Source organism: Neoarius graeffei, chromosome 1 (genome assembly GCF_027579695.1).
Source record: "Neoarius graeffei isolate fNeoGra1 chromosome 1, fNeoGra1.pri, whole genome shotgun sequence".
Taxonomy (NCBI): Eukaryota; Metazoa; Chordata; class Actinopteri; order Siluriformes; family Ariidae; genus Neoarius; species Neoarius graeffei.
In genome coordinates this window covers 311,432-335,317 of record NC_083569.1, presented here as the reverse complement: position 1 = coordinate 335,317, position 23,886 = coordinate 311,432, and the positions used below count along the sequence as shown (strand labels likewise).

General features: G+C 44.8%; 2 protein-coding genes across 6 annotated transcripts in view; both read right to left on the bottom strand.

Moving 5' to 3' along the window:
- Nucleotides 1–5,222, bottom strand: part of arhgef18a (rho/rac guanine nucleotide exchange factor (GEF) 18a) — a 41,150-nt gene extending 35,928 nt beyond the window's left edge. For 2 of the 4 annotated variants that reach the window (XM_060927148.1, XM_060927141.1), the window contains exon 1: nucleotides 5,099–5,222. The gene's annotated coding sequence lies outside the window, so the exon portion shown is untranslated. The remainder of the gene's footprint in view (nucleotides 1–5,098) is intronic. The other 2 variants (XM_060927162.1, XM_060927155.1) reach the window with 1 other exon arrangement.
- Nucleotides 5,223–8,295: 3,073 nt separating this feature from the next.
- insra (insulin receptor a) overlaps nucleotides 8,296–23,886 on the bottom strand; it is a 32,527-nt gene continuing 16,936 nt past the window's right edge. Inside the window, exons 8-21 of one of the 2 annotated variants that reach the window (XM_060927126.1) lie at nucleotides 22,247–22,497; nucleotides 20,320–20,487; nucleotides 20,006–20,204; nucleotides 19,527–19,807; nucleotides 17,637–17,776; nucleotides 17,256–17,415; nucleotides 17,020–17,125; nucleotides 16,813–16,880; nucleotides 16,477–16,706; nucleotides 15,611–15,721; nucleotides 15,351–15,510; nucleotides 14,800–14,929; nucleotides 14,360–14,494; nucleotides 8,296–10,856 (exon numbers count right to left, since the gene is read on the bottom strand). In XM_060927126.1, the coding sequence (XP_060783109.1) occupies nucleotides 10,541–10,856; nucleotides 14,360–14,494; nucleotides 14,800–14,929; nucleotides 15,351–15,510; nucleotides 15,611–15,721; nucleotides 16,477–16,706; nucleotides 16,813–16,880; nucleotides 17,020–17,125; nucleotides 17,256–17,415; nucleotides 17,637–17,776; nucleotides 19,527–19,807; nucleotides 20,006–20,204; nucleotides 20,320–20,487; nucleotides 22,247–22,497 (2,455 nt within the window). In that variant the 3' untranslated portion in view covers nucleotides 8,296–10,540. The other variant, XM_060927133.1, reaches the window with a different exon arrangement.

The window sequence follows — 23,886 nt, the reverse complement described above, 5'->3', positions numbered from 1 at the left end:
AGAAGCTCAGTGTCCGGTGAGCAATGGCTCGAGACAAACTTAGCATTATTACACCAACTGTTATTGATATAAATACACAAACCACCCCCTCGGGATTTACCACTTAGTGTGCGGCTCCTGTTGACACGAAATGTAGCTAGCCCCTTGATGCTAACCGCATTGTCCAGGATTGAAGAGTTAAGCCATGTCTCTGTCCGAATTATTGCGCAGCAGTTCCTCAACTCTCGTTTTGATGTTAATTACAGCTGCAGATAATCCATTTTGTTCTCCAGGGAGCAAACGTTAGCGAGGAAGACGGATGGAAGCGGCGTTTTATAAGGGTTAGCTTTTAGCCCCCAGACAACCGCGCTTCCGCCTTCGGTCACACCGCCTCTACTTACTCCTCCGTCGGCTTACGCTGCTAGGGGAGTCTGCTGCACTGTAGGCCCCTGGGTCTTGCTGGCGCAGCACGCCGAGGCTACGCAAACACTCCCAAGTCAGTTGTGTCTACGAAGCTGAAATCACTGGATGATCGTAATTCCAGCAAGTCCTGGCGACTATATATAAACTCACTGAGAGGTGTTACTGACTTACTAGGCAGCGTATTTTGATTAACTGTCGCAAGCCCATGCAGCTGCAGCCGAACAGGGTGCCGCCCTCTTGGATTTTTTTTTTAGTATTAATGTATAATGATGGCATTTCGTAACCCTGTCATTTCAACATTTTCTGGTTAATCGCTTTAATCAACATCATTTCTGCATCACTGATGCCGGCTCACAACCCAGCCCAGGCACCTTCTCCCATTGCTCCATGGTCCAGTTCTGATGCTCACATGCTGATTGTAGGTACGTTCCTTGGCAGGCAGGGGTCAGCGTGAGCGCCTCGACCAGTCTGCAGCTACTCCGCCCATACAAGCCAGCTGTGATGTGCGGTGTGTTCTAACACCTTTCTATCTAGCCAGTATTAACTTTTTCAGCAGTTGTGCTACAGGTGCTCTTCTGTGGTTCACTGATCGTCCTTCCTCGGACCACTTCTGATAGATAATAATCACTGCATACCGGGAACACGCCTTTAATCCCTGCCGTTTCTGCTGCTTTCCCTGCTTTAGCCGTTCCATGCAGGCACGTGGAAGGGCAGGGGGTCCCAGAACAGAGCCACCCACCAAATACAACTCATTACAAACACTGCAGTGTAAAGGAGTTCTTTGATGAAAGTCGTCCTGATAGAACAATCTGGAACAGTGCTGTGGAACATGGAGACCATTATTAAAGCACAACTGATGTGAGCTGATTACCAGACGAGTTCAACACATCCGTCACACAGCAAATACACACCAATTTATTATTTCTCCAATCAACACACTCATGTCATCATTATAATATATTCATAATCTTCAGGGATTTTTCTAGAAAAGTTTAGTATGAGGGCGCTCACCATGGCGAGGGAGCGAAGCGGGGGGGGGAATGGTGCCGGTTGTCCGCCCCCCCGCCGTGCGAAGCCTTTGAAAAATGCTCCAATGGGACATTCTGAGGCTATCTGAGAGGGAAATTGTAACAAATTGTCTGTCAACATTGAAAAAGAAAGAAGTAATCTTCTTCTGCCCCGGACAGTCTTTGGCTTTCTTCCATTTTGTGCCGCGGGATGACATCTTTAAATGCCCAAGTGTCAACAAAAACAACTCGCAAACTACTTCTGTCAAAAGCTCCCGCGCCGGTGGGTGAAAGGTCATTCAGTCTCGAGAAATCTCGCGCTACAAGTCAGCTGACCTTGTATGTAACCCATGTCAAATCTCACGAGAGCAGCCGCGACAAGTAAACAACTAAACAACATGGCGCCTCAGTCTGGAAAACGCCAATTCGGATTGTTTTTGCACCGTCTGGCGGTGTATCTACTATGATTGGAATATTTTTGGAGCAATTATAACGTATCTGATGATCAGACACATTGTCACGTGGTGTTGCTGGGATGTTTTCACGGAGTCGGTAAGGGGGCGCACGCCGAGAGTAAGAGGGCGCAGCGCCCCTGTTCCCCCGTTTAGACGAAAGCCTGATCTTAATATCACAACCACATGACATCACAACCACATCCATATCATGAAATATCAAACAGTTTGTGAAAATCGACATTGCTGTGAAATAACTTTTAGCTGAAGCAGAACAAATGAAAACCAGCGGTGTAGTGTTCTACTGAAATCATGTTCAGAATATTCCAGCCATCTCTGTGGCCACGCCTCTTCAGATGATTAACAGCTTTGTCTCATGGCCACACTCCTTCAGTGAGTCATGAAGATGATGACACAACAAGAAGAACTGTAAAAACTCCCCAAGCCTGGTGTCATCAAAAACAGGAAAAGCAAGATGGCGCTCTCTCTCTCTCTCTCTCCCTCTCTCACTCACCCTGTACATGTGCAATGGGGACAAAACAGGACACGTCTTTTACATAATTCCCTGTACAGGAAGAAAGAAAGACAAGTACAGTGCAGAGAGAAAGCAGACCAACACTGAGGGACAGACAGACAGACAGACGCAGTGTTTCATGCCCTTGACTTTCTGTCTGCCTCGTGTGTCTTTAGGATGAACGCTCAGTTTCACCTGCTCTAATGTTTACACACACTGTAACTCACTTACCGGTTCAGTTACTCTGTGTGTGTGTGTGTGTGTGTGTGTGTTCCACACCCTGCAGCACACACACACGGTGTTAAATGCATAAACATGTTCTAAACTGTTCGGTTTTGTTTATATTTTATTTTGGATATTGTGACAAAGTAAGCTGAGAGAAATCTATAAATTCCGGATATAAAATTTACTTTTATGATTTTATAAAGTTTTCCTGAATGAACAAGCAAACAAACGCTGAAACACTTCCACTGGCTCTAAATCACATCAACATGTGGAACCCATTTCAGTGTCGTACCGTGATTCCCAACTGCACTCCTCAACAACCAATCAGATCCTCCGGGGGGGATGGCAAAGATGGAGAGAGAGACAGACAGACAGAGAGACAGACCGATGTTATTCTTGAGTGTGGTTATTTTACAGAACTCGGTGAACTGAGAATGAGAGCGAATCCACACAAGTGTTTAAATGTTCTTGTGGAACAGAAGCTTCATGGATCCGTTTAAACTGTTTAATGAGAATCTGTAAGGCACAGGGAACATTTCATGTTTCTATGGTAACAATCAACATACAGAAATCTCAATAAACAAAGGTCACTTCAGTGCAGATCAATTCCCACTGCGCAAAATCATAATGAGCATAAAACCTGACTGGTGGCAAAACCAGTACAAGTGCTGGTGTGAGAGAGAGAGAGAGAGAGAGAGAGAGAGACTGTATGTAATGTGTAACACACCTGGCTGAATGATTAGCTTGTGTTCAGTGGAAACTCAAACTGTGCAGCGTTTTGTGAAACTGATCCGAACTGCTTCAGGGCTTTAAACAACACAGTGAGTTTAATTTTAATGTTTAAGGGAGAAAACCTGCTGCTGATCTCTTTATTTCAGAGTGAAGAGAGTTGCGGCGGAACGTCGGGCCCTGCTCACACTACAGCTCACCATGGGCTCAGGAAAACTTGACCAGGAAAAATCATAGCATCACCATCAGTCCTGGGACACGCAGCGGGGGCGCCCGACGGCACGCAGCGGGGGCGCTCTCTGAGTTTCCCGAGGCGTTTCTGGTGCATCTTTGCCTTGTGAGGGGCCAGAAACATCATGAAAAGTTTTAATGTACTGAAATTTGGTGGCGATGTTTTTGTTGGCAAACTAAGTGGTAAATCCTTGCAGATGGGTTTGGGAAAAATCCCCGAAGCTCAGGGAAGCATCGCCATCAGACACCTCATTTTCACTGAAAACACATCACAAAGCATCGCCAGCTGGAGTGTGATCACAGCCCAAGTAAAACGAGTCAGCGAAGAGAGCCAGAGAAAAGAGAGTCAGAGTGAAGAGAGTGAGCGAAGGGAGTGAAGAGAGTGAGGAGCAAAGGGAGTGAGCGAAGAGTCAGTAAAGTGAGTCAGCAAAGGAAGGGAGCGAAGAGAGTCAGCGAAGGGTCAGAGGAGTCAGCGAAGAGAGTCAGCGAAGGGTCAGAGGAGTCAGCGAAGGGTCAGAGGAGTCAGCGAAGAGAGTCAGCGAAGGGTCAGAGGAGTCAGCGAAGAGAGTCAGCGAAGAGAGTCAGCGAAGGAAGGGAGTGAAGAGAATGAGCGAAGGGAGTCAGTGAAGAGTCAGAGGAGTCAGTAAAGAGAGTCAGCGAAGGAAGGGAGCAAAGAGAGTGAGTAAAGAGAGTGAGCGAAGAGTCAGAGGAGTGAGTAAAGAGAGTGAGTAAAGAGTCAGAGGAGTGAGTAAAGAGAGTGAGTAAAGAGTCAGAGGAGTGAGTAAAGAGAGTGAGTAAAGAGAGTGAGCGAAGAGTCAGAGGAGTGAGTAAAGAGTCAGAGGAGTGAGTAAAGAGAGTGAGTAAAGAGTCAGAGGAGTGAGTAAAGAGAGTGAGTAAAGAGAGTGAGCGAAGAGTCAGAGGAGTGAGTAAAGAGTCAGAGGAGTGAGTAAAGAGAGTGAGTAAAGAGTCAGAGGAGTGAGTAAAGAGAGTGAGTAAAGAGAGTGAGCGAAGAGTCAGAGGAGTGAGTAAAGAGTCAGAGGAGTGAGTAAAGAGAGTGAGTAAAGAGAGTAAAGAGAGTGAGCGAAGAGTCAGAGGAGTGAGTAAAGAGAGTGAGTAAAGAGAGTGAGTAAAGAGTCAGAGGAGTGAGTAAAGAGAGTGAGTAAAGAGTCAGAGGAGTGAGTAAAGAGAGTGAGTAAAGAGAGTGAGTAAAGAGAGTGAGCGCAGTGAAACTGATAAACAGATGGCGGATATAAATCACAGAGAGAGAGAGAGAGAGAGAGAGAGAATGCATGGAATGTATGAGACTCCAAAAAAAAATCCCGAGCCGAGTGTTTTCCTGAATTTTCTCCCCCACTGGAACTCTACTGCAACTCTACTGGAACTTGTTCCGATATTTACGGTTAGATATGATGTTAACGCGCATGCGCAGTCCTCGGCCTGAAGCACACCGAAGTTAAAGTTGTGCTCGCAGAGATTTTACTCACTTTAATCTTTAATCCTCACACTTTAATCTTTAATCCTCACACTTTAATACTCACCGCTTAGGCTCCTCCCCCAGTCACATGAGAGCGGAAGCTCCACCGGGCCGCCGACTCCCTGAGGAAGAGCAGCGCGCGCCGCTCCGAGTATCTCTCACACCTACAGCTCCCCGCGCGCGAGCGCTTCACTCCACACAGCAAGTGCACACGGAACCGAGACAAGCCACGCCCACTTCCGGGGGGAGGGAACCACCACCAATCCCGCGTCAGGTGCGCTTTGTGCCACGCCTACTTCTGATGAGCCGCTCTTAGCCACGCCCCCCGCTGGAGAGTATCCTGAGCGCCATGGCGGAGAGAAGTGAGAGGAGAGGAGTGAGCAGAGTGAGAGGAGAGAGTGAGAGAAGTGGGAGCGGAGTGAGTGGGAGCAGAGTGAGTGAGAGGAGAGGAGTGGGAGCAGAGTGAGTGAGTGAGAGGAGCGGAGTGAGCAGAGTGAGAGGAGAGAGTGAGAGAAGTGGGAGAGGAGTGAGTGGGAGCAGAGTGAGTGAGAGGAGAGGAGTGGGAGCAGAGTGAGTGAGTGAGAGGAGCGGAGTGAGAGGAGAGGGAGAGGAGTGAGTGGGAGCGGAGTGAGTGAGAGGAGCGGAGTGAGAGGAGAGGGAGTGGAGTGAGTGGGAGCAGAGTGAGTGAGAGGAGTGGGAGCAGAGTGAGAGGAGTGAGTGAGAGGAGTGAAGTGAGTGAGAGGAGAGGGAGTGGAGTGAGTGGGAGCAGAGTGAGTGAGAGGAGAGGAGTGGGAGCAGAGTGAGTGAGTGGAGAGGGAGTGGAGTGAGTGAGAGGAGTGGGAGCAGAGGGAGCAGAGTGAGTGAGTGGAGAGGGAGTGGAGTGAGTGGGAGCGGAGGGAGCAGAGTGAGTGAGTGGAGAGGGAGTGGAGTGAGTGAGAGGAGTGGGAGCGGAGGGAGCAGAGTGAGTGAGTGGAGAGGGAGTGGAGTGAGTGGGAGCGGAGTGAGTGAGTGGAGAGGGAGTGGAGTGTGAGCAGAGTGAGTGAGAGGAGAGGGAGTGGAGTGAGTGGGAGCGGAGTGAGTGAGAGGAGTGGGAGCGGAGTGAGAGGAGTGGAGTGTGAGCAGAGTGAGTGAGAGGAGAGGGAGTGGAGTGAGTGGGAGCGGAGTGAGAGGAGTGGAGTGTGAGCAGAGTGAGTGAGAGGAGAGGGAGTGGAGTGAGTGAGAGGAGTGGGAGCGGAGGGAGCAGAGTGAGTGAGAGGAGAAGAGTAGGAGTGAGGAGAGGAGTGAGTGAGAGGAGAGAGGAGAGGGAGCAGAGTGAGGAGAGTAGTGAGTGAGAGGAGAGGGAGCAGAGTGAGGAGAGGAGTGAGTGAGAGGAGAGGGAGCAGAGGGAGGAGAGGAGTGAGAGACACTAAGCGCCGACAAACAGCACTTTATCCGTATTCACAATAAGTTAGAGTGAGGTGCAGAGCGGCGCCCCGCCCCCACCCGCTGTTTTCCAATGACCGCAGCGGAGTGAGTAAGCTCCGCCCCGCGCTCTCTGAGGGAAAGAATGCTAACAGATGCTAACAGCACCGCAGCTCCAGGGCTCAGCGCGGCGGGTTAGTTTCACACAAATTCCATGGGATTAAATTTACAACATTTACACACTCAGTTAAAGGGAGTCAGTGATCCAACTCTTCCGCACAGAGCCGGTGGAGCCTCAGAAACTCCACACACACACACATCTGAGGAAGAGGCGCGCACTTCAGCAACAACAACCTGAAATTACACAGTCAAACAAAACCATGGCGAAAACTACATCTTATTATTAGTTAGCACAGCTAGATTAGCTACACACACAAACCGTTAGCACAGCTAGATTAGCTAATCATCTCCATGGCAACAGTGGACGCTGACTTGAGCCTGAGGTAAAACAACTAAAAAGTATTTTACCTCAAAAACAAACAAAAACTTATCGAGGCTTAATGAAATACTTTTATTTAGGTAATTTTATAAAGTGACGGTATATATTTTAAACAGTCACTGTAACCCTGGGCACAAAGTGGGCTAGAAGTGATAAACACATTTCCATATTTACCCAGTTGAGCTTCTCTGAGGTAAATTTACCTCATAACTGTAAAAATTTCCTCCAGAATATGTTCCTCCAGAAAAAAAACCCTATTTTAGGCCCCTAGAGTTCTTTTTAACAAAACTCTTCTAAAAGACTTTTTAAAACTAGCCTGAAGAGGGTTAACTGTAGCTGCGTGACATGGGACTCTAAATTTATGGCTTCATGCAACCTCTTACCTGATAGATAAAACCCTTTTAATCCTGTGAGATAAACCCGACATGTTCTTTGTGAAATGATGGCGGCTGAGTTTTATGGATGAGAACACTGCTATAAACCTATAAATGGTTAACACATCCAAAACAGCACTTTTATTCATGAACTTTAATGGAAGACGTGTGGAGACAGGTCACTAGTGTTGGGTTTACTGGTTGCAGGAACAGAACACAGGTATTTATGAGGAGGGAGCCATGTCTCAAAACCGTTCACTCAACCCCAACTACACATTCCGTGGATAATGAAGGAGTTCCTCCACACCGTCCTACAGAACCACAAACACGAAACGGTGCTCCAAAGCCCATAATGGCTTGCACATGGGGCCTGGATACTGGAAGAGACAAGAAAACCGAGACATGCCAGTGGGATCAGGTGGACAAGGACAGATGGTCATGGGGTCCAATGGTGCTGAGGAAAAAGAGGGTGTTCTGGGTGAACGATGAGTACTGGGATGAGTGAAACAAAAGGATGACCGGCCTGACCACAAAGACGAAAGGAAACCTAAAAGACACGGTGCTAACACATCCAACAAAACATTCATTAATGAATGGAAATGGACTTAAATTCTAATCATCATCAGCAAATAAAGACATTTCTCAAATTGAAAAAGGTCTGGGTCCACTTGTGCTTTACTCAGCTGCAAAACGAACATACACTAGAAGGCCAAATGCATGAGGACACCTCACTAATGGTTAAGTTCAGGTGTTTCAGCCATAGCTAACAGGTGTATAAAGTCACGTACATAACCAAAACTCATAGGTTTGATGGTCAGGTGTCCACATACTTTTGGCCAAAAACGTAGACGAGAGTAGCGGCACCTGCACGTTATAACGTAGCACAGGAATGATCTTCAGAACACACACAGTGTTCACTGCTGCAACGTGTGATGCGTTTCTCTCCTCTACGCTCTCAGCCAATAAGAACACAGCGCTGGTCTCCTCCCAAGTGAACCTCACTGCTTTTATTAACAGCAGAACTTTATTAATGCCTGGAAGCTCAGGCTTCTACAACACATGGGCAAGAGGAAGAGCAGTATGAATGAATTCTGGACTTGAAAAAGAGAATAATAATAATAATAATAATAAGCTGCAAAAAGGTGCATCTCCTCAATAACCCAACAAAAGTTTTATCAAAGCAGCACCAACTGGTCAGATCTGTCTGTTCATTCTCTCTCTCTCTCTCTCTCTCTCTCTCTCAAACCCCCCCCCACAACATTCTGTACATTTCAATTTTGGCTGAACTGTTTCTTTAAACTAGACGTTCAGAACTTTGTCAGCATGGTAACAACTCAAAACACCACAAGCTTATGCAACTGTTATTAAAAATATAAATAAACTCAAAACTGTGAATCGGGGGACTGAGATATAAACGCTTAAACGGCAGTGACTACAAACTGAACATGTTACCAACACTAGTAGCTACACTCGCGGGTCTGTCGCCCGAGGCGTGTGAGCGCAGAAGGACTCAGCTTTGAATAGTAAAATCTTCTCTCAGTTGTCATGGTATTGCATCAAAGCATCAGGACACACCCCCATTTAACGACGTAATGGCAAGGCTCTGAGGTCGGTAGGAACGTGTGTGTGGTTTAGTGATAAACAGTATGGTGTATAGTGTCCTTCAGCTTTAACACAGAGATAATAAAGAAAAACAAATACAGCCCACACACATCTGTCCATCATCTGTGGGGACAACAATACTGAATGGGGGGGAGAGAAAGAGAGAGAGAGATACAAAAGTTGGCATCCTTCACTTTTTTCTGAATGTAACAAAAATTATAGCACGAGTTTGTGATTTATCCGTAAAAAGATTCTACCGCAACAAGACAAAAATAATATTATATATTAAAAAACAAATTCAAACAGAAAAATAGCCTGAAAATAAAGACAGATTGGCAAAGCAATTGGGCAGAGTCCACTAGCCAGAGTTAGGGGCGGAGTCAACCATGAGGAAACAACTGGGCTGTAAACGATAAAGAAATATAACTTCAAACATCACTATGAATATAGTTCCGTGGGACTTGCTGGTGGAAAATGTTCTTCATTCAAAGGGGATGCAAAAGACGTGGACTAAAATGTAGATGAAGCGAGACGCGCAGAGAGACGGAGACGGGCAAAGGTCACTGTGAGCAGGGATGTCTTTGTTCAGGGACATTGCTGGACAAACACACAATAAGGCCACTTTAATTGTTCCCCCTCCGAGTCTCTCTTTCCCTCGTTTCTCTGTGGAGCAACAGAGCTGAGCTACGGCAGCCTCCTGATTGGTGGAGGTCCACAGTTTGCTCATGTTTGGGGCGTGGCACACTCCGTCCTCTCAGCTGAATGTAAAAAGATAAAGTTCAGCTTCTCTACATACACTAACACATGCAGCGTCACGCACAGGACGGCCCCAAACGCTCAGCATCACAGGCACCGCGTTAATGGTCACGTTCAGGCTCCGCCCCCATCATCAAAGCCACTCCAACACAGCTAAGTCATTTAGATGCAAGTGTTACCCATAATGCACTGCACTTTACAGAGTGTGTAGTGATAAACTATAGAATTAGCTACATTATCTGAAAGTGTGTTGATACTTTCTGGTTTTGCTGACTGACAGGGGTTTCAAGGCGGAGCTTAAGATAAAACTTGCTCAGCCGACCCCAAACTTGATCATGTGATACCAACATGGCAGTTTCTCTTATAGACGAGCGAGGCTAGCCAGTTATCTGCAGGTAGCTACTGCTGGACAAATAATGTTAGCAACTTAGCTGGATAATATTGGCTAGCTTAGCTAAACAATTATATATTTTACCATTATTTTATGCATTAGCTACATCAAGCTGAATAATTTAAAATAAAGGCTGATCATGTTTGCATTTAAACTGATTATATTTAATCTAAGCCCCACCCTTTTTAACCCAGACACGACCAATTTTTAAAAAAAGCAGCTATCTGGATAGCTAAGTCGTGTGTTTCACATCCCTTTGTTTTCTTTAGCTAAATGCTGGTTTATGTAGAATGCTAGCTCATTTGCTAACTGGTAGTTTAGCAAGCGTTTGGGACACAGCCTTATGTCCAGAGATGGGCGGGTCCAATGAGAAAACAGGAAGTGATAAAAAGTGATTCTATAAAAACCAGTGAAGAAAAATAAATCTATCCGAGCTTGTTACATTGGGAGGAGGGGGTGGGGCTTTGGGGTGGTGACGATGCATTAAGAGGGGCTGGATCGAGGGAGTGAGAGAACACGTCCGTTTTTCTTTCCCCCGTTCATGTGTGTGTAGGGGATGAGTCCTTCGTACGTCCCCTCATCCACGGGGGAGTAGGAGGACAGAGGGATGCTCTCCATGTTCTCCACGTCCATGTCAAAGTCGTCGCTGTCCTGCGCGCGGATCCGGTTCTCCTCACTGTAGAAGAACGACAGATCAGTGAAGGATGGATGAAGCTCATCTCTCAACATCTCAATGATCTCCTGGAATGAAGGACGCAGCTTCGGGTTGTAGTGCCAACACATCTGCATCAGACTGTGACTACACACACACACACACACACACACACATTTAAACTTTTATTTTAAAAAAGCATCATGTTTAAAATATTCTACTTCTCCTGATTTAAATCTCCTGAAACAAGTTTAATAAACTTTTGAGAAGCTAGATGAACCTTGTTAGATGTTTATTGCTTTTTTTTTTTACTTTGACATTTTCTAAGAAAAGTTTAATAAAACAAAAGTCTGCGCCGAAAGTGACAAAAGTTTCTTTCCAACACGATGCTTTTATCTCAAATCATGCTCAAGCGTAGTGGACTTGTAGTGCACTCCGTAGGGGGGCACAAGAACAACAACAACAACAACAACTTTATGTTACGCTCTCCGTAGGAAGTGTAGAGATGTTCGCATGCAGACGTGTTGGTGCGGGATGTGAAATGCAAAAAAAAAAAGTCACTTCAGGATAAAATAACGATTCATGGCTTCTTGCAAATTGCACTGGCTGCGGAACGTCAGAAGCGTACAGCGCGGTTATGCTAAGTGTCTTTGACACGCTCATTAATATTCATTACACACATTAATATTCCCACAGATATGACAATAATATGCAGATGAAGTAACAGTGAAGAGTACATTAAATATATTTACATAGTGATTTTTGCTTGTTTCTGATTGGCTGGCAAGTGTCTAAGATGGGTACAATGTCACCATGGCAACAAGCAGATGTTAAAGAGGAAATGAAGGCAAATTTTTTATTATCAAAATTCTATTTCTCTCATTTTATTAAATATCGGAATGCATGTTTGATCGCTATTCTATAGCAAGTTCTGAGTGTTTGAAATGTACTCTGTAATATATCAGTCCATATGTCAAAGCGACGGCCGTAAAAGAGATTCGTTGAGACCTGTGCGAGACGTCGTAGGACGGAAGTAAAACGTACAGCGGAAATCAAAGTGACCGACATCCGCCGACGTTGTCAAAAGACGCACGCGCCCTCTTTTGAATGCTGACGTAATCAAGCCGGAAGTTTTGTTTGTTTTGATAGCAATCAAGAAAGTTTGAAAAAAGCAGGCAGTAATCGTCATTTAAACTCGTTTTTGTGCAATACTTCGTTTGGAAAACAGTTTTCAAAATGGCGGCGCTGACACCTGGCTGACACTTCTTCACGTTTCGAAGTCTCGCACAAGTCTTGTGAAGATCGCACGGATAACCGACGCCTGCCGTGGACCAAACAAACTACATTCAACACGGCTAAAAACCGAACAGGCCGATAAGTATAATATTTACCGTATTTTTCGGACTATAAGTCGCACTTTTTTTCATGGTTCGGCTGGCCATGCGACTTATACTCCGGTGCGACGTATATATGTTTTTTTTTTTTCACCGCGGAATAACTGGAGCTGATACCGAGTCTGACGACAGCCACGCAGAAGAAGAGGAAACGGCGCTTCGTCTGCCGCTGGAGTTGGCAGAGTTGTTCAGAAGCGACACCGAGGATGAGGAATTCAATGGATTTGCTGATTTGGAGTGAAATCGCCAGCTTGATAAACTTGATTGACCTGTGTTTTATTATTAATGATAGGGCTATAGTTATTTAAATAAGTTATGTAATGATTTTAGGCAGTGCTTAATTTGTGAAGTGGGAGGTCCCGGAACGCAGGAGGTGGGTGGGTCCGGCGACTCAAAAAAAAAAAAAAAGAAAGGCGGGGGGTGGTTTACTATAACTTTACGCACATGCGCTTATTGTGTGTGTAAAAAATAATAATAATAATAATAATATCAGACATTATGATCTTAGAAAACGCTTTAGTGACGAACAGTTACAGACAGTAATATGTCGTGATATGTTATAAAATATTGTTTTTTATTAGGCTATATATTAAATTTATCTTCTAAAATAACAGACTGTACTCATATCACAACCGGTTTATTTCACCATTGGAGATCAGATCACACAAGACGTGAGTTAAATGACTCATTTTAAGGATTTAAGTAGGGGATTTAAAAGCAGTGCCAGCGGGACTTCGTGGCTCAGGTGGGTAAGGCGCCACACCATAAATCCGGGGACCCGGGTTCGAGTCCGACCTGCGGTCATGTTCCGAGCCCTCCCTGTTTTTCTCCTGCTCATTAAAAGCAGTGCCAGCAAACATAAGCGCAATCAATTCAAGTAATAGTTAAGAAATAAAGGGTTTACAAAACAAGTTGGAGAATTCATTTTAAAACTTTTAGTAAGCTTTCTTGTTTTTTTGCCATTTTTTCCACAGCGCAAGCTAACGGCTACAAAAACCCGGTGTTCTACTGAGCGGAAGTATAGCTACACCCCATGTCCCCCCCCTTCCCCTTTTGCATAGATTTTGTGGATGTCACAGGAGAGAAATCAACAACAGATATCAAAATCAAAACCGAACACTAAACACATTTTTATTGACTTATTTAATTTATTGTTTGATTTTTTTCCCTTTGTGATGGTCACGGAGGTGATCTGATCCATTTAAATAGCGGCCGGAACACCGAATGAAATGAAAATAGCTGCCGGATCCGACGACGGAGGTTCCGGATCTTGTTCCGTCATGTTCCGGCTCAAATTAAGCCCTGATTTTTGGCGTATAGGCTGTTGAATAACTTGACGTTACGGTACATATTCAGCCAGTTTTTCTCTGGGCTGTTATAAATGATTTTGTTCTGCATTTTTAAAAATAACTCTCCTTCCAAGATGAACTTTATTCTTCGTCTCTGATGTTATGGTGTTAATGGTCTGAATAACGTTTCACTAGACGGTTGTTTTTACTACCGTACCTGTCTTTAGAGAGGATATACCTATAGCCTACTTGGCCTCTGATTTGATGAAATAAAATTCGACAGAAATGAAGAATGACACTCCTCGATGATGACTACAGCTTTAATAACAAAGATGAAAGAGCCATGGGGCGATAATAAGCCCTACCGGTAAAAATATTCTAAAAGCAAACTGATTAATGCATCAGTAATAGGCTACTAATATTAGTTATAATAATAATAATAATAATAATATAGGCTATTAGTAATAACGATAGTGATAGTAGATATTTAAAATAATCAGACTAGGCTACTTCCAGGGCAAAGGGCGCGTTATCACTGCCCAGCTGTTCGTTTATTAAATAAGCAATGCAGTCGCGCAGTAACCACGCGCCGCTTATCAGATAGAGTCACAGAGTCTATGGATAGAATAACCCTGCAAACAAGTGCGACATATATACGTTTTTTTCGTCTTCATAATGCATTTTTTGGCTGATGCGACTTAAACTCCAGAGCGACGTATAGTCCGGAAAATACGGTAATTGCAATTAGTTGCCAATATGAGTCACGATTGAATAACACATTAATTAAGAAATAAAGTAAGTTTAAAAATGACTTCAGTTCCCTTTTAAGGTTTAGGCACTGTCTGTGTTTACACTCATCCATTATTGCGTTCTGTCTCCAAAAACTCATCATGCAGCAGAGAAAGAGCACGAAACACACACACACACACACACACACACACACACACACACACACACACACACTCACAGTCTGTCGGGGCAGTTATCCGGCCGCTCCAGAAATCCTCCGTCCATCACAAACTTCAGCACCTGCTCATTAGACAGGCCCTGATACGGCTGCTCGGCGAGCGTGCTGATCTCCCACAGGACCACGCCGAACGACCTGCACAGCCACGTTTACACACCATGGCACACTCATCACCATACACACTCATCACACCGTACACTCACGTCATAACGGTGGGGTAAGAGGAACAAAACACTCGGGGACGTGCTGTTATAGGAAAATAATCAACACCACACCGCGACTGATTAATTTACTATAACACACACGCAGTGTTTATTACTGTGTTATGGAGATTTAGGACATTGTCATAGCAACCAGAAAAAAAGCAATATTCAGCCAATAGGTGCTTAGCTAGTGTGTGTGTGTGTGTGTGTGTGTGTGTGTGTGTGTGTGTGTCTCACCAGCAGTCTGAGTGTGCAGTAAACACTCCGTCCTTCAGAGACTCAGGGGCCATCCATCTGACAGGAAGCAGTCCTTTACCTCCCTTCCTGTAATAATCCGTCTCATAGATGTCCCTCGTCATCCCAAAGTCTTCAGCACACACACACACACACACACAAGTTAACGACACTCAAAACCAAACTCCATGTGCATAATATTGAGTCAGATAATAAAAAAATAATATAGTTATGGAAGGAAAGAAAGAAAAGATTCATTCACTCTGTTCCTCGCTGCTTATTTTTACTCCTTAAATTTTCCCTTTGTTTGTCGTCCTTTATTTATTCTTCATATCACTTTTTTCTTCCTTCTTTCATTATTGCATTGCTTTATAAAAGAAAATATTTATTACATATGGTGTTTTATATAAATACTATTTTCATTTTGAATGATAAATATCAGCCTTTATCCTGTGAGGATTTATAAATAATTATTCTCCAGCTTCATGAGGTTATTCCATGTCCACAGATATACTGTTGTAGTAGGAATTTTATTTGCATGTTGCCATGGTTACCGCCAATCTTGACAGTGTAGTCTTCAGACACCATGCAGTTTCTGGCTGCGAGGTCTCTGTGCACAAACTTCTTAGCGTTGAGATACGCCATTCCATCCGCGATCTCCGCCGCCATCTGGATCATCTCCCTCAGTGTAGGGGGGGGACGGCCCGGGTTATCCTGACACACACACACACACACACACACACACACCGGGGTAAGAAATAACCCCATATACACATCTATACACAGATACATACGTATACGTGTGTGTGTGTACCTCAGAGTCAGGGCGGAGATGGCGCAGGTAGCTCTTCAGATCTCCATGTGTCATTAATTCCATCACCACCAGAGTGGGCTGGCCTTTAGAGACCACACCCAGCAGCCTCACCTGACCAGCCAATCAGAACACAGACACTTCACACACAGTGTACACATCTCAGGCTCCGCCCACACGCAAACAGATACGTTTTACTCGTCTGCTTTCTTGGGACGTTCCGTTTCTTTTTGCTCCATCAATGAGCATACTCTGAGCACCGCGTGTTGCCACGGTAACCCGCAGTCAGTGTAGTAACAGTTCCAGTGTAATGAACTGATCTGTAGTGAACAGGCGAGCGGAGTCACACACACACACACACAGTGACCTGCCGCAGTGATGTCATACTGAACATCGGCGCCCTCAACACTGCTCATCCAATCAGATCAGTGCCTCACTACCACCTGCTGAATCCATCCTTTTTAAAATGTCTCCATGTTGGAGGGTGCTTTCACAAAACTTCTTTCTGAGGGACACTGAACGCTGTGCTCGTGTGGACTGGAGGCCAAAATACACAGAAATAAAACCATCTTTAAAAAATATTCAGATACGTGTGGGCGGGGCCACGGACAGAAAGAGAAAGTAGCAGCATGCATTCAGAATATTAAACCTGGTCCAGACTGTGTGTGTTACTGAGCACAACGCTAGTCACTAAGAGCCGGGTTAGCGCCTGAGCTAGCTGACGAGTAATGTGCATTTATCTGAAGGAGCTCAACAATGTTTCTCTAACGCGAGCCGAGTCGTTTGTGATGTAGTGAGTGTTGTTTTCCCCCAGTGTGCGCGCTCGTTAGCTTCTTCGGTTTGTAACGAAGTTATATCTGTTGGGTTACCACATGGTGACAGCTGAAGGCCTTCATGACGGAGGCTTCGTTGAGGAACTCGATCCTCTCTCGGAGACTGGCCGCCTCGTTAACGGTCTTCACAGCGACGCGTGTCTGAGCCTCGCCCTTCACCACGTCACGGGCCACGCCCTCATACACCATCCCGAACGAGCCCTGACCCAGCTCACGCAGCAGGGTGATCTTCTCCCGCGCCACCTCCCACTCATCCGGCTCATACACTACACACACACACACACACACATTTACTGTACTATAAACTGTACTGCCTAGAATTGCTAACATTATTATTATTATTATTATTATTATTATTATTATTATTATTACTTTCATCTGGACTGAGATATTCTGGGTTTGGTGAAGTGTACAGACGTCCAGTTGGTCCTTCTGCTTGCCTAACACACACACACACACACACACACACACACACACACACACACACACACAGCTGATTATTATGTTGTAAGCATTATGCTACTGTAGCAGAGATAATAATCCTGATATGATGACATCACTACCAGCTGTAACACTCACTTCTTCCTGAACACGATGAACCCAGCTGTCATCATCAGCACCACCACCAACACGACACACACCACTGGGACGACGATGATCTTTAACATGTTAGACGCATACACACCTGAACACACACACACACACAGGATCTACACAGGGTACAGGTCATGTGCTGTATATACTCCACATACATGATCTGGTATAAAGTACTGTACATGTGTGTGCGCGCGTGTGTGTGTGTGTGTGTTACATACGGGGATCTTTGATGTAGAAGTATGCCGGCTCCGTCCAGGACCCATTTCCTGCCAGTGATGTGGCTCGGATTTGCACGGTGTAATTCCCAGGATGCACCACTCTCAACCTGCAGCCACCGTCACTGATGTAGTGCTTCCTCGACACACAGTGACTCAGCTCCTATCTCACACACACACACACACACACACACACACACACACACACACACACACACACACACACACAGGTAATCAGCCTAAGTGCGAAATATAACTGACGCAGTGGTACAATTTTTGGTGGTCCTGCACACACTCATTTCAGAAGTGTGTATTCAGTGTAATATCTTTTAAATCAGAAGTCTGTGTGTGTGTGTGTGTGTGTGTGTGTGTGTGTACACACACCTCTGTATCTCCCAGTCTCTTGTAGTTCACCTCATACAGGATGATCATGCCATTTGGGGCTTTTGGCTCCGCCCACCTGATATGTACTGAATATTCAACAACATTAAAAAGAATCTCTCCAATGATGTCGTCAGCGTGCTCTGGAGAGGAAAAAAAAAACAACACACACACACTTTATTCTAAAAATATTATCATCATATACAGTGGTGCTTGAAAGTTTGTGAACCCTTTAGAATTTTCTATATTTCTGCATAAATATGACCTAAAACATCATCAGATTTTCACACAAGTCCTAAAAGTAGATAAAGAGAACCCAGTTAAACAAATGAGAGAAAAATATTATACTTGGTCATTTATTTATTGAGGGAAATGATCCAATATTACATATCTGTGAGTGGCAAAAGTATGTGACCCTTTGCTTTCAGTATCTGGTGTGACCCCCTTGTGCAGCAATAACTGCAACTAAACGTTTGCGGTAACTGTTGATCAGTCCTGCACACCGGCTTGGAGGAATTTTAGCCCGTTCCTCCGTACAGAACAGCTTCAACTCTGGGATGTTGGTGGGTTTCCTCACATGAACTGCTCACTTCAGGTCCTTCCACAACATTTCCATTGGATTAAGGTCAGGACTTTGACTTGGCCATTCCAAAACATTCACTTTATTCTTCTTTAACCATTCTTTGGTAGAACGACTTGTGTGCTTAGGGTCGTTGTCTTGCTGCATGACCCACCTTCTCTTGAGATTCAGTTCATGGACAGATGTCCTGACATTTTCCTTTAGAATTCGCTGGTATAATTCAGAATTCATTGTTCCATCAATGATGGCAAGCCGTCCTGGCCCAGATGCAGCAAAACAGGCCCAAACCATGATACTACCACCACCATGTTTCACAGATGGGATAAGGTTCTTATGCTGGAATGCAGTGTTTTCCTTTCTCCAAACATAACGCTTCTCATTTAAACCAAAAAGTTCTATTTTGGTCTCATCCATCCACAAAACATTTTTCCAATAGCCTTCTGGCTTGCCCACGTGATCTTTAGCAAACTGCAGATGAGCAGCAATGTTCTTTTTGGAGAGCAGTGGCTTTCTCCTTGCAACCCTGCCATGCACACCATTGTTGTTCAGTGTTCTCCTGATGGTGGACTCATGAACATTAACATTAGCCAATGTGAGAGAGGCCTTCAGTTGCTTAGAAGTTACCCTGGGGTCCTTTGTGACCTCACCGACTATTACACACCTTGCTCTTGGAGTGATCTTTGTTGGTCGACCACTCCTGGGGAGGGTAACAATGGTCTTGAATTTCCTCCATTTGTACATAATCTGTCTGACTGTGGATTGGTGGAGTCCAAACTCTTTAGAGATGGTTTTGTAACCTTTTCCAGCCTGATGAGCATCAACAACGCTTTTTCTGAGGTCCTCAGAAATCTCCTTTGTTCGTGCCATGATACACTTCCACAAACATGTGTTGTGAAGCTCAGACTTTGATAGATCCCTGTTCTTTAAATAAAACAGGGTGCCCACTCACACCTGATTGTCGTCCCATTGATTGAAAACACCTGACTCTAATTTCACCTTCAAATTAACTGCTAATCCTAGAGGTTCACATACTTTTGCCACTCACAGATATGTAATATTGGATCATTTTCCTCAATAAATAAATGACCAAGTATAATATTTTTGTCTCATTTGTTTAACTGGGTTCTCTTTATCTACTTTTAGGGCTTGTGTGAAAATCTGATGATGTTTTAGGTCATATTTATGCAGAAATATAGAAAATTCTATCGGGTTCACAAACTTTCAAGCACCACTGTATATGATGTCTGTAGTTTTTAAGTAGCTCTGCATTTAACAAACATTCTGTGTGTGTGTGTGTGTGTGTGTGTGTGTACCCTCAGGCATGGTGCGTGCGCTGACGTAGGCGGCCATGCTGCAGCGCTCGGAGTCCCCCGGCTGGTTGTTGCAGGCGTGGATCTCGATCTGGTAGCTGGTGAAGTGTCTCAGGTTGGAGATCACCGTCGACTCCTTACCATAGACAGACTGAACAATATTACTTGACTCCGCCTCCTCCTCTGGACTCAGGTCAAGCAGGGGAGTGGGAGTGGGCATGGTCTGGGAGGTGGAGCTTGTGCTGTTGGCCACACCCATAACAGCTCTGCGTTGACGGGACGGCCTGGAGAGTACAGAGACAGGGGAATCAAACCAACGTTATTTGCTGCCATGTGGGCGTGGCCAAATATTCTAATGAGCATGCTTGATTGACTTCAGTCAGGGCTGTACTGCTAAAGGAAAACAAAAGTGTGTGTGTGTGTGTGTGTGTGTGTGTGTGTGTGTGTGAGAGAGAGAGCCCAGGTGAGAGTGAGGTTAGTACCTGATGCGGAAGACCTCGTTGTGCACGTAATTCTCGAAGGTTTTGCGGTACTCGCTCTCCTCCGCCTCGTCCTTCAGCTGTTTCTCAGTTTTAGGACACGGACAGCAGAGCTCATTCTGTCCCGAGACCTCCGTCTGATTCCACTTCTGCTCCTCTTTACTGTCCACCTGTGTGGGGACTCGAGACGGCAGCTTCATGCCTGACACACACACACAGGTTTATTACTCCGTGAGGTGAGCAAAGTGTTCTTTCTTCTTTTATTGTCTGCAGCAGACACCTTCATTAGGGTTTATAAAACACCCCCCCACCCCCACCTTTCTGGCAGTAGTCGAACTTGTAGAGCTCGCTGGCTTCAGGCTGCTGTAGGCAGGACACTACGTAGTGTGTGATGTTGCCGTTGGGGTCGTTCGGAGGTTTCCACTTCAGGATGATCTGAGAGGAGGAGTTAGAGGAGGAGATCGGGTCCAGCGGCACAGATGGCTCTGAAATCACAGAGGGAGGGATTACAACCCCCATTCCAAAAAAGTTGGGACAAAGTACAAATTGTAAATAAAAACGGAATGCAATAATTTACAAAATCTCAAAAACTGATATTGTATTCACAGTAGAACATAGACAACATATCAAATGTCGAAAGTGAGACATTTTGAAATTTCATCCCAAATATTGGCTCATTTGAAATTTCATGACAGCAACACATCTCAAAAAAGTTGGGACAGGGGCAATAAGAGGCTGGAAAAGTTAAAGGTACAAAAAAGGAACAGCTGGAGGACCAAATTGCAACTCATTAGGTCAATTGGCAATAGGTCATTAACATGACTGGGTATAAAAAGAGCATCTTGGAGTGGCAGCGGCTCTCAGAAGTAAAGATGGGAAGAGGATCACCAATCCCCCTAATTCTGCGCCGGCAAATAGTGGAGCAATATCAGAAAGGAGTTCGACAGTGTAAAATTGCAAAGAGTTTGAACATATCATCATCTACAGTGCATAATATCATCAAAAGATTCAGAGAATCTGGAAGAGTCTCTGTGCGTAAGGGTCAAGGCCAGAAAACCATACCGGGTGCCCGTGATCTTCGGGCCCTTAGACGGCACTGCATCACATACAGGCATGCTTCTGTATTGGAAATCACAAAATGGGCTCAGGAATATTTCCAGAGAACATTATCTGTGAACACAATTCACCGTGCCATCCGCCGTCGCCAGCTAAAACTCTATAGTTCAAAGAAGAAGCCGTATCTAAACACGATCCAGAAGCGCAGACGTCTTCTCTGGGCCAAGGCTCATTTAAAATGGACTGTGGCAAAGTGGAAAACTGTTCTGTGGTCAGACGAATCAAAATTTGAAGTTCTTTATGGAAATCAGGGACGCCGTGTCATTCGGACTAAAGAGGAGAAGGACGACCCGAGTTGTTATCAGCGCTCAGTTCAGAAGCCTGCATCTCTGATGGTATGGGGTTGCATTAGTGCGTGTGGCATGGGCAGCTTACACATCTGGAAAGACCCCATCAATGCTGAAAGGTATATCCAGGTTCTAGAGCAACATATGCTCTCATCCAGACGACGTCTCTTTCAGGGAAGACCTTGCATTTTCCAACATGACAATGCCAAACCACATACTGCATCAATTACAGCATCATGGCTGCGTAGAAGAAGGGTCCGGGTACTGAACTGGCCAGCCTGCAGTCCAGATCTTTCACCCATAGAAAACATTTGGCGCATCATAAAACGGAAGATACGACAAAAAAGACCTAAGACAGTTGAGCAACTAGAATCCTACATTAGACAAGAATGGGTTAACATTCCTATCCCTAAACTTGAGCAACTTGTCTCCTCAGTCCCCAGACGTTTACAGACTGTTGTAAAGAGAAAAGGGGATGTCTCACAGTGGGAAACATGGCCTTGTCCCAACTTTTTTGAGATGTGTTGTTGTCATGAAATTTAAAATCACCTAATTTTTCTCTTTAAATGATACATTTTCTCAGTTTAAACATTTGATATGTCATCTATGTTCTATTCTGAATAAAATATGGAATTTTGAAACTTCCACGTCATTGCATTCCGTTTTTATTTACAATTTGTACTTTGTCCCAACTTTTTTGGATTCGGGGTTGTAGAAGAGAAATGCAACAGAGCGATAAAGTAATGTGAGCTGTTTATTTGTGTCACTGTGATCGTGTTCATCTCCGGCAGCATGGCTTTGAGACTGTTAAAGTTATGTTAGCGCAAAGCTAACAGCTCACTGGTGGCGTTGGTGCGGACATAGATGATCTGGCTCTTGGCCCCCTGGACCTGGTGATCGTCAGAGGTGGAGAGCTGGGCTTTAACCATGATGGCGTACTGAGTCCACGGCTTTAAGGCCACGATGAGGAACCCGGGCTCCTGGTGCTGTCGGCCTTCGCTGGAGCGCTGAGGAGGATCCACATCTGCAATCACCCAGCTGTTAGAGCCACACGCATCCCGCCTGTCAAACTCTGTCACATTCCTGTACGGCCTGCACACACACACACACACACACACACACACAAATCTAAAACATGTTTAAAGTGAACTCACTCTTTCTCCCTAAACAGGGATTCCATTTTCCTGTGTACAACATTTCAGATTTCTCTTTTAACTTGAAGCCGTTTTGTATTATGTTGGACTCTTATATGTCAAACTGATTAACGCTCAGTGTGTTGATTAATAAATACGAAGCTGATTTTCCTGTAAGTGCACTGGGAGGTTTTACTGTGCGTCACTCCACTCGTGTGTGTTCTCCACTATAGTAGTGTAAGATGGCTGAAGATTCTCAGTCATCCAGGTCAGAGTAACTGTGGGGGGTAAAAGAGAGCAACTGGACTTGCGTGAAGATTCTTGAAGACGTTTCCCCTCTCATCCGAAAGGCTTCTTCAGTTCTGTCTGACTAATAGGGAGTATCAGCTATTTATCCTCTCATGGATGAAAGGCAACCCTAAGGTGTGGTTGAGTCCTCCTGTTGATGTGGGTCACTGAGAGAGAACCAACAACCCGGTGATCACCCATGGATTAAAGTTTTCCGTCGTGTGACGGATTTCCGTCAGCTGAACTCTCCCAAGGCCAGATGTGAGGTCGGTGCTGATCCGAGGAGAATTAAAATGACGGGTGGTTGGGTAGAGATTGGGTTATAACACTGATGTGTTGCAACACCATCGACTATCAGCAGGGTTTATTTAACTTTTTTGTTTTTGAGCCATGCTTTGTGTCGTTCATTTCCTATGTTTGATCATGTTTAAACGTTCGCTGTCTACAGTGCGGCATTAAAAAAACATGCGCTGTCAAAATTGGCAAAATACATTCCCATGTGCTTGGCGTGCTTGTGTCTGACCATTTCTGTTTTGTATTAAATTAAATCTCGCCAAAATGACTTAGTTCAAACCTGGACATATAGAAATAGAGCATGTTAAAAAATAAACCCTGGAAAGCCCGCTCCTCTGCTTCAGCCAGACTTGAAGACCCGGCGGTGCAATGCTTGCAGACTGTCAGAAGTAATTAGACTAGTGCTGTCAAGCAATTAAAATATTTAATCACGATTAATGTCGCGACTGTCATAGTTAACTCGCGATTAATCGCAATTTAATCGCACATTTTTGTCACATGAAAAACCATTGTAATTCTCTTATCAGCATAAAAACGTGAATGGGCTTGCTTTGTATTGCAAAGCATAACACGTCTTGACACAGCCACTGCAAAGTGAAACCTAAGCCGAGCACCGGGGCTAGCAAGAGAACCATGAGTGAAGTGCTCTACTGCTTGAGTTAGTCTACAACTCTAATCAGAGAGACAGGTTACACAGTGACGGTAGGCTTGACATGCTTGATTATAATATAAAGTACACTATTATATTAACTTTAAGTTGTTCGTT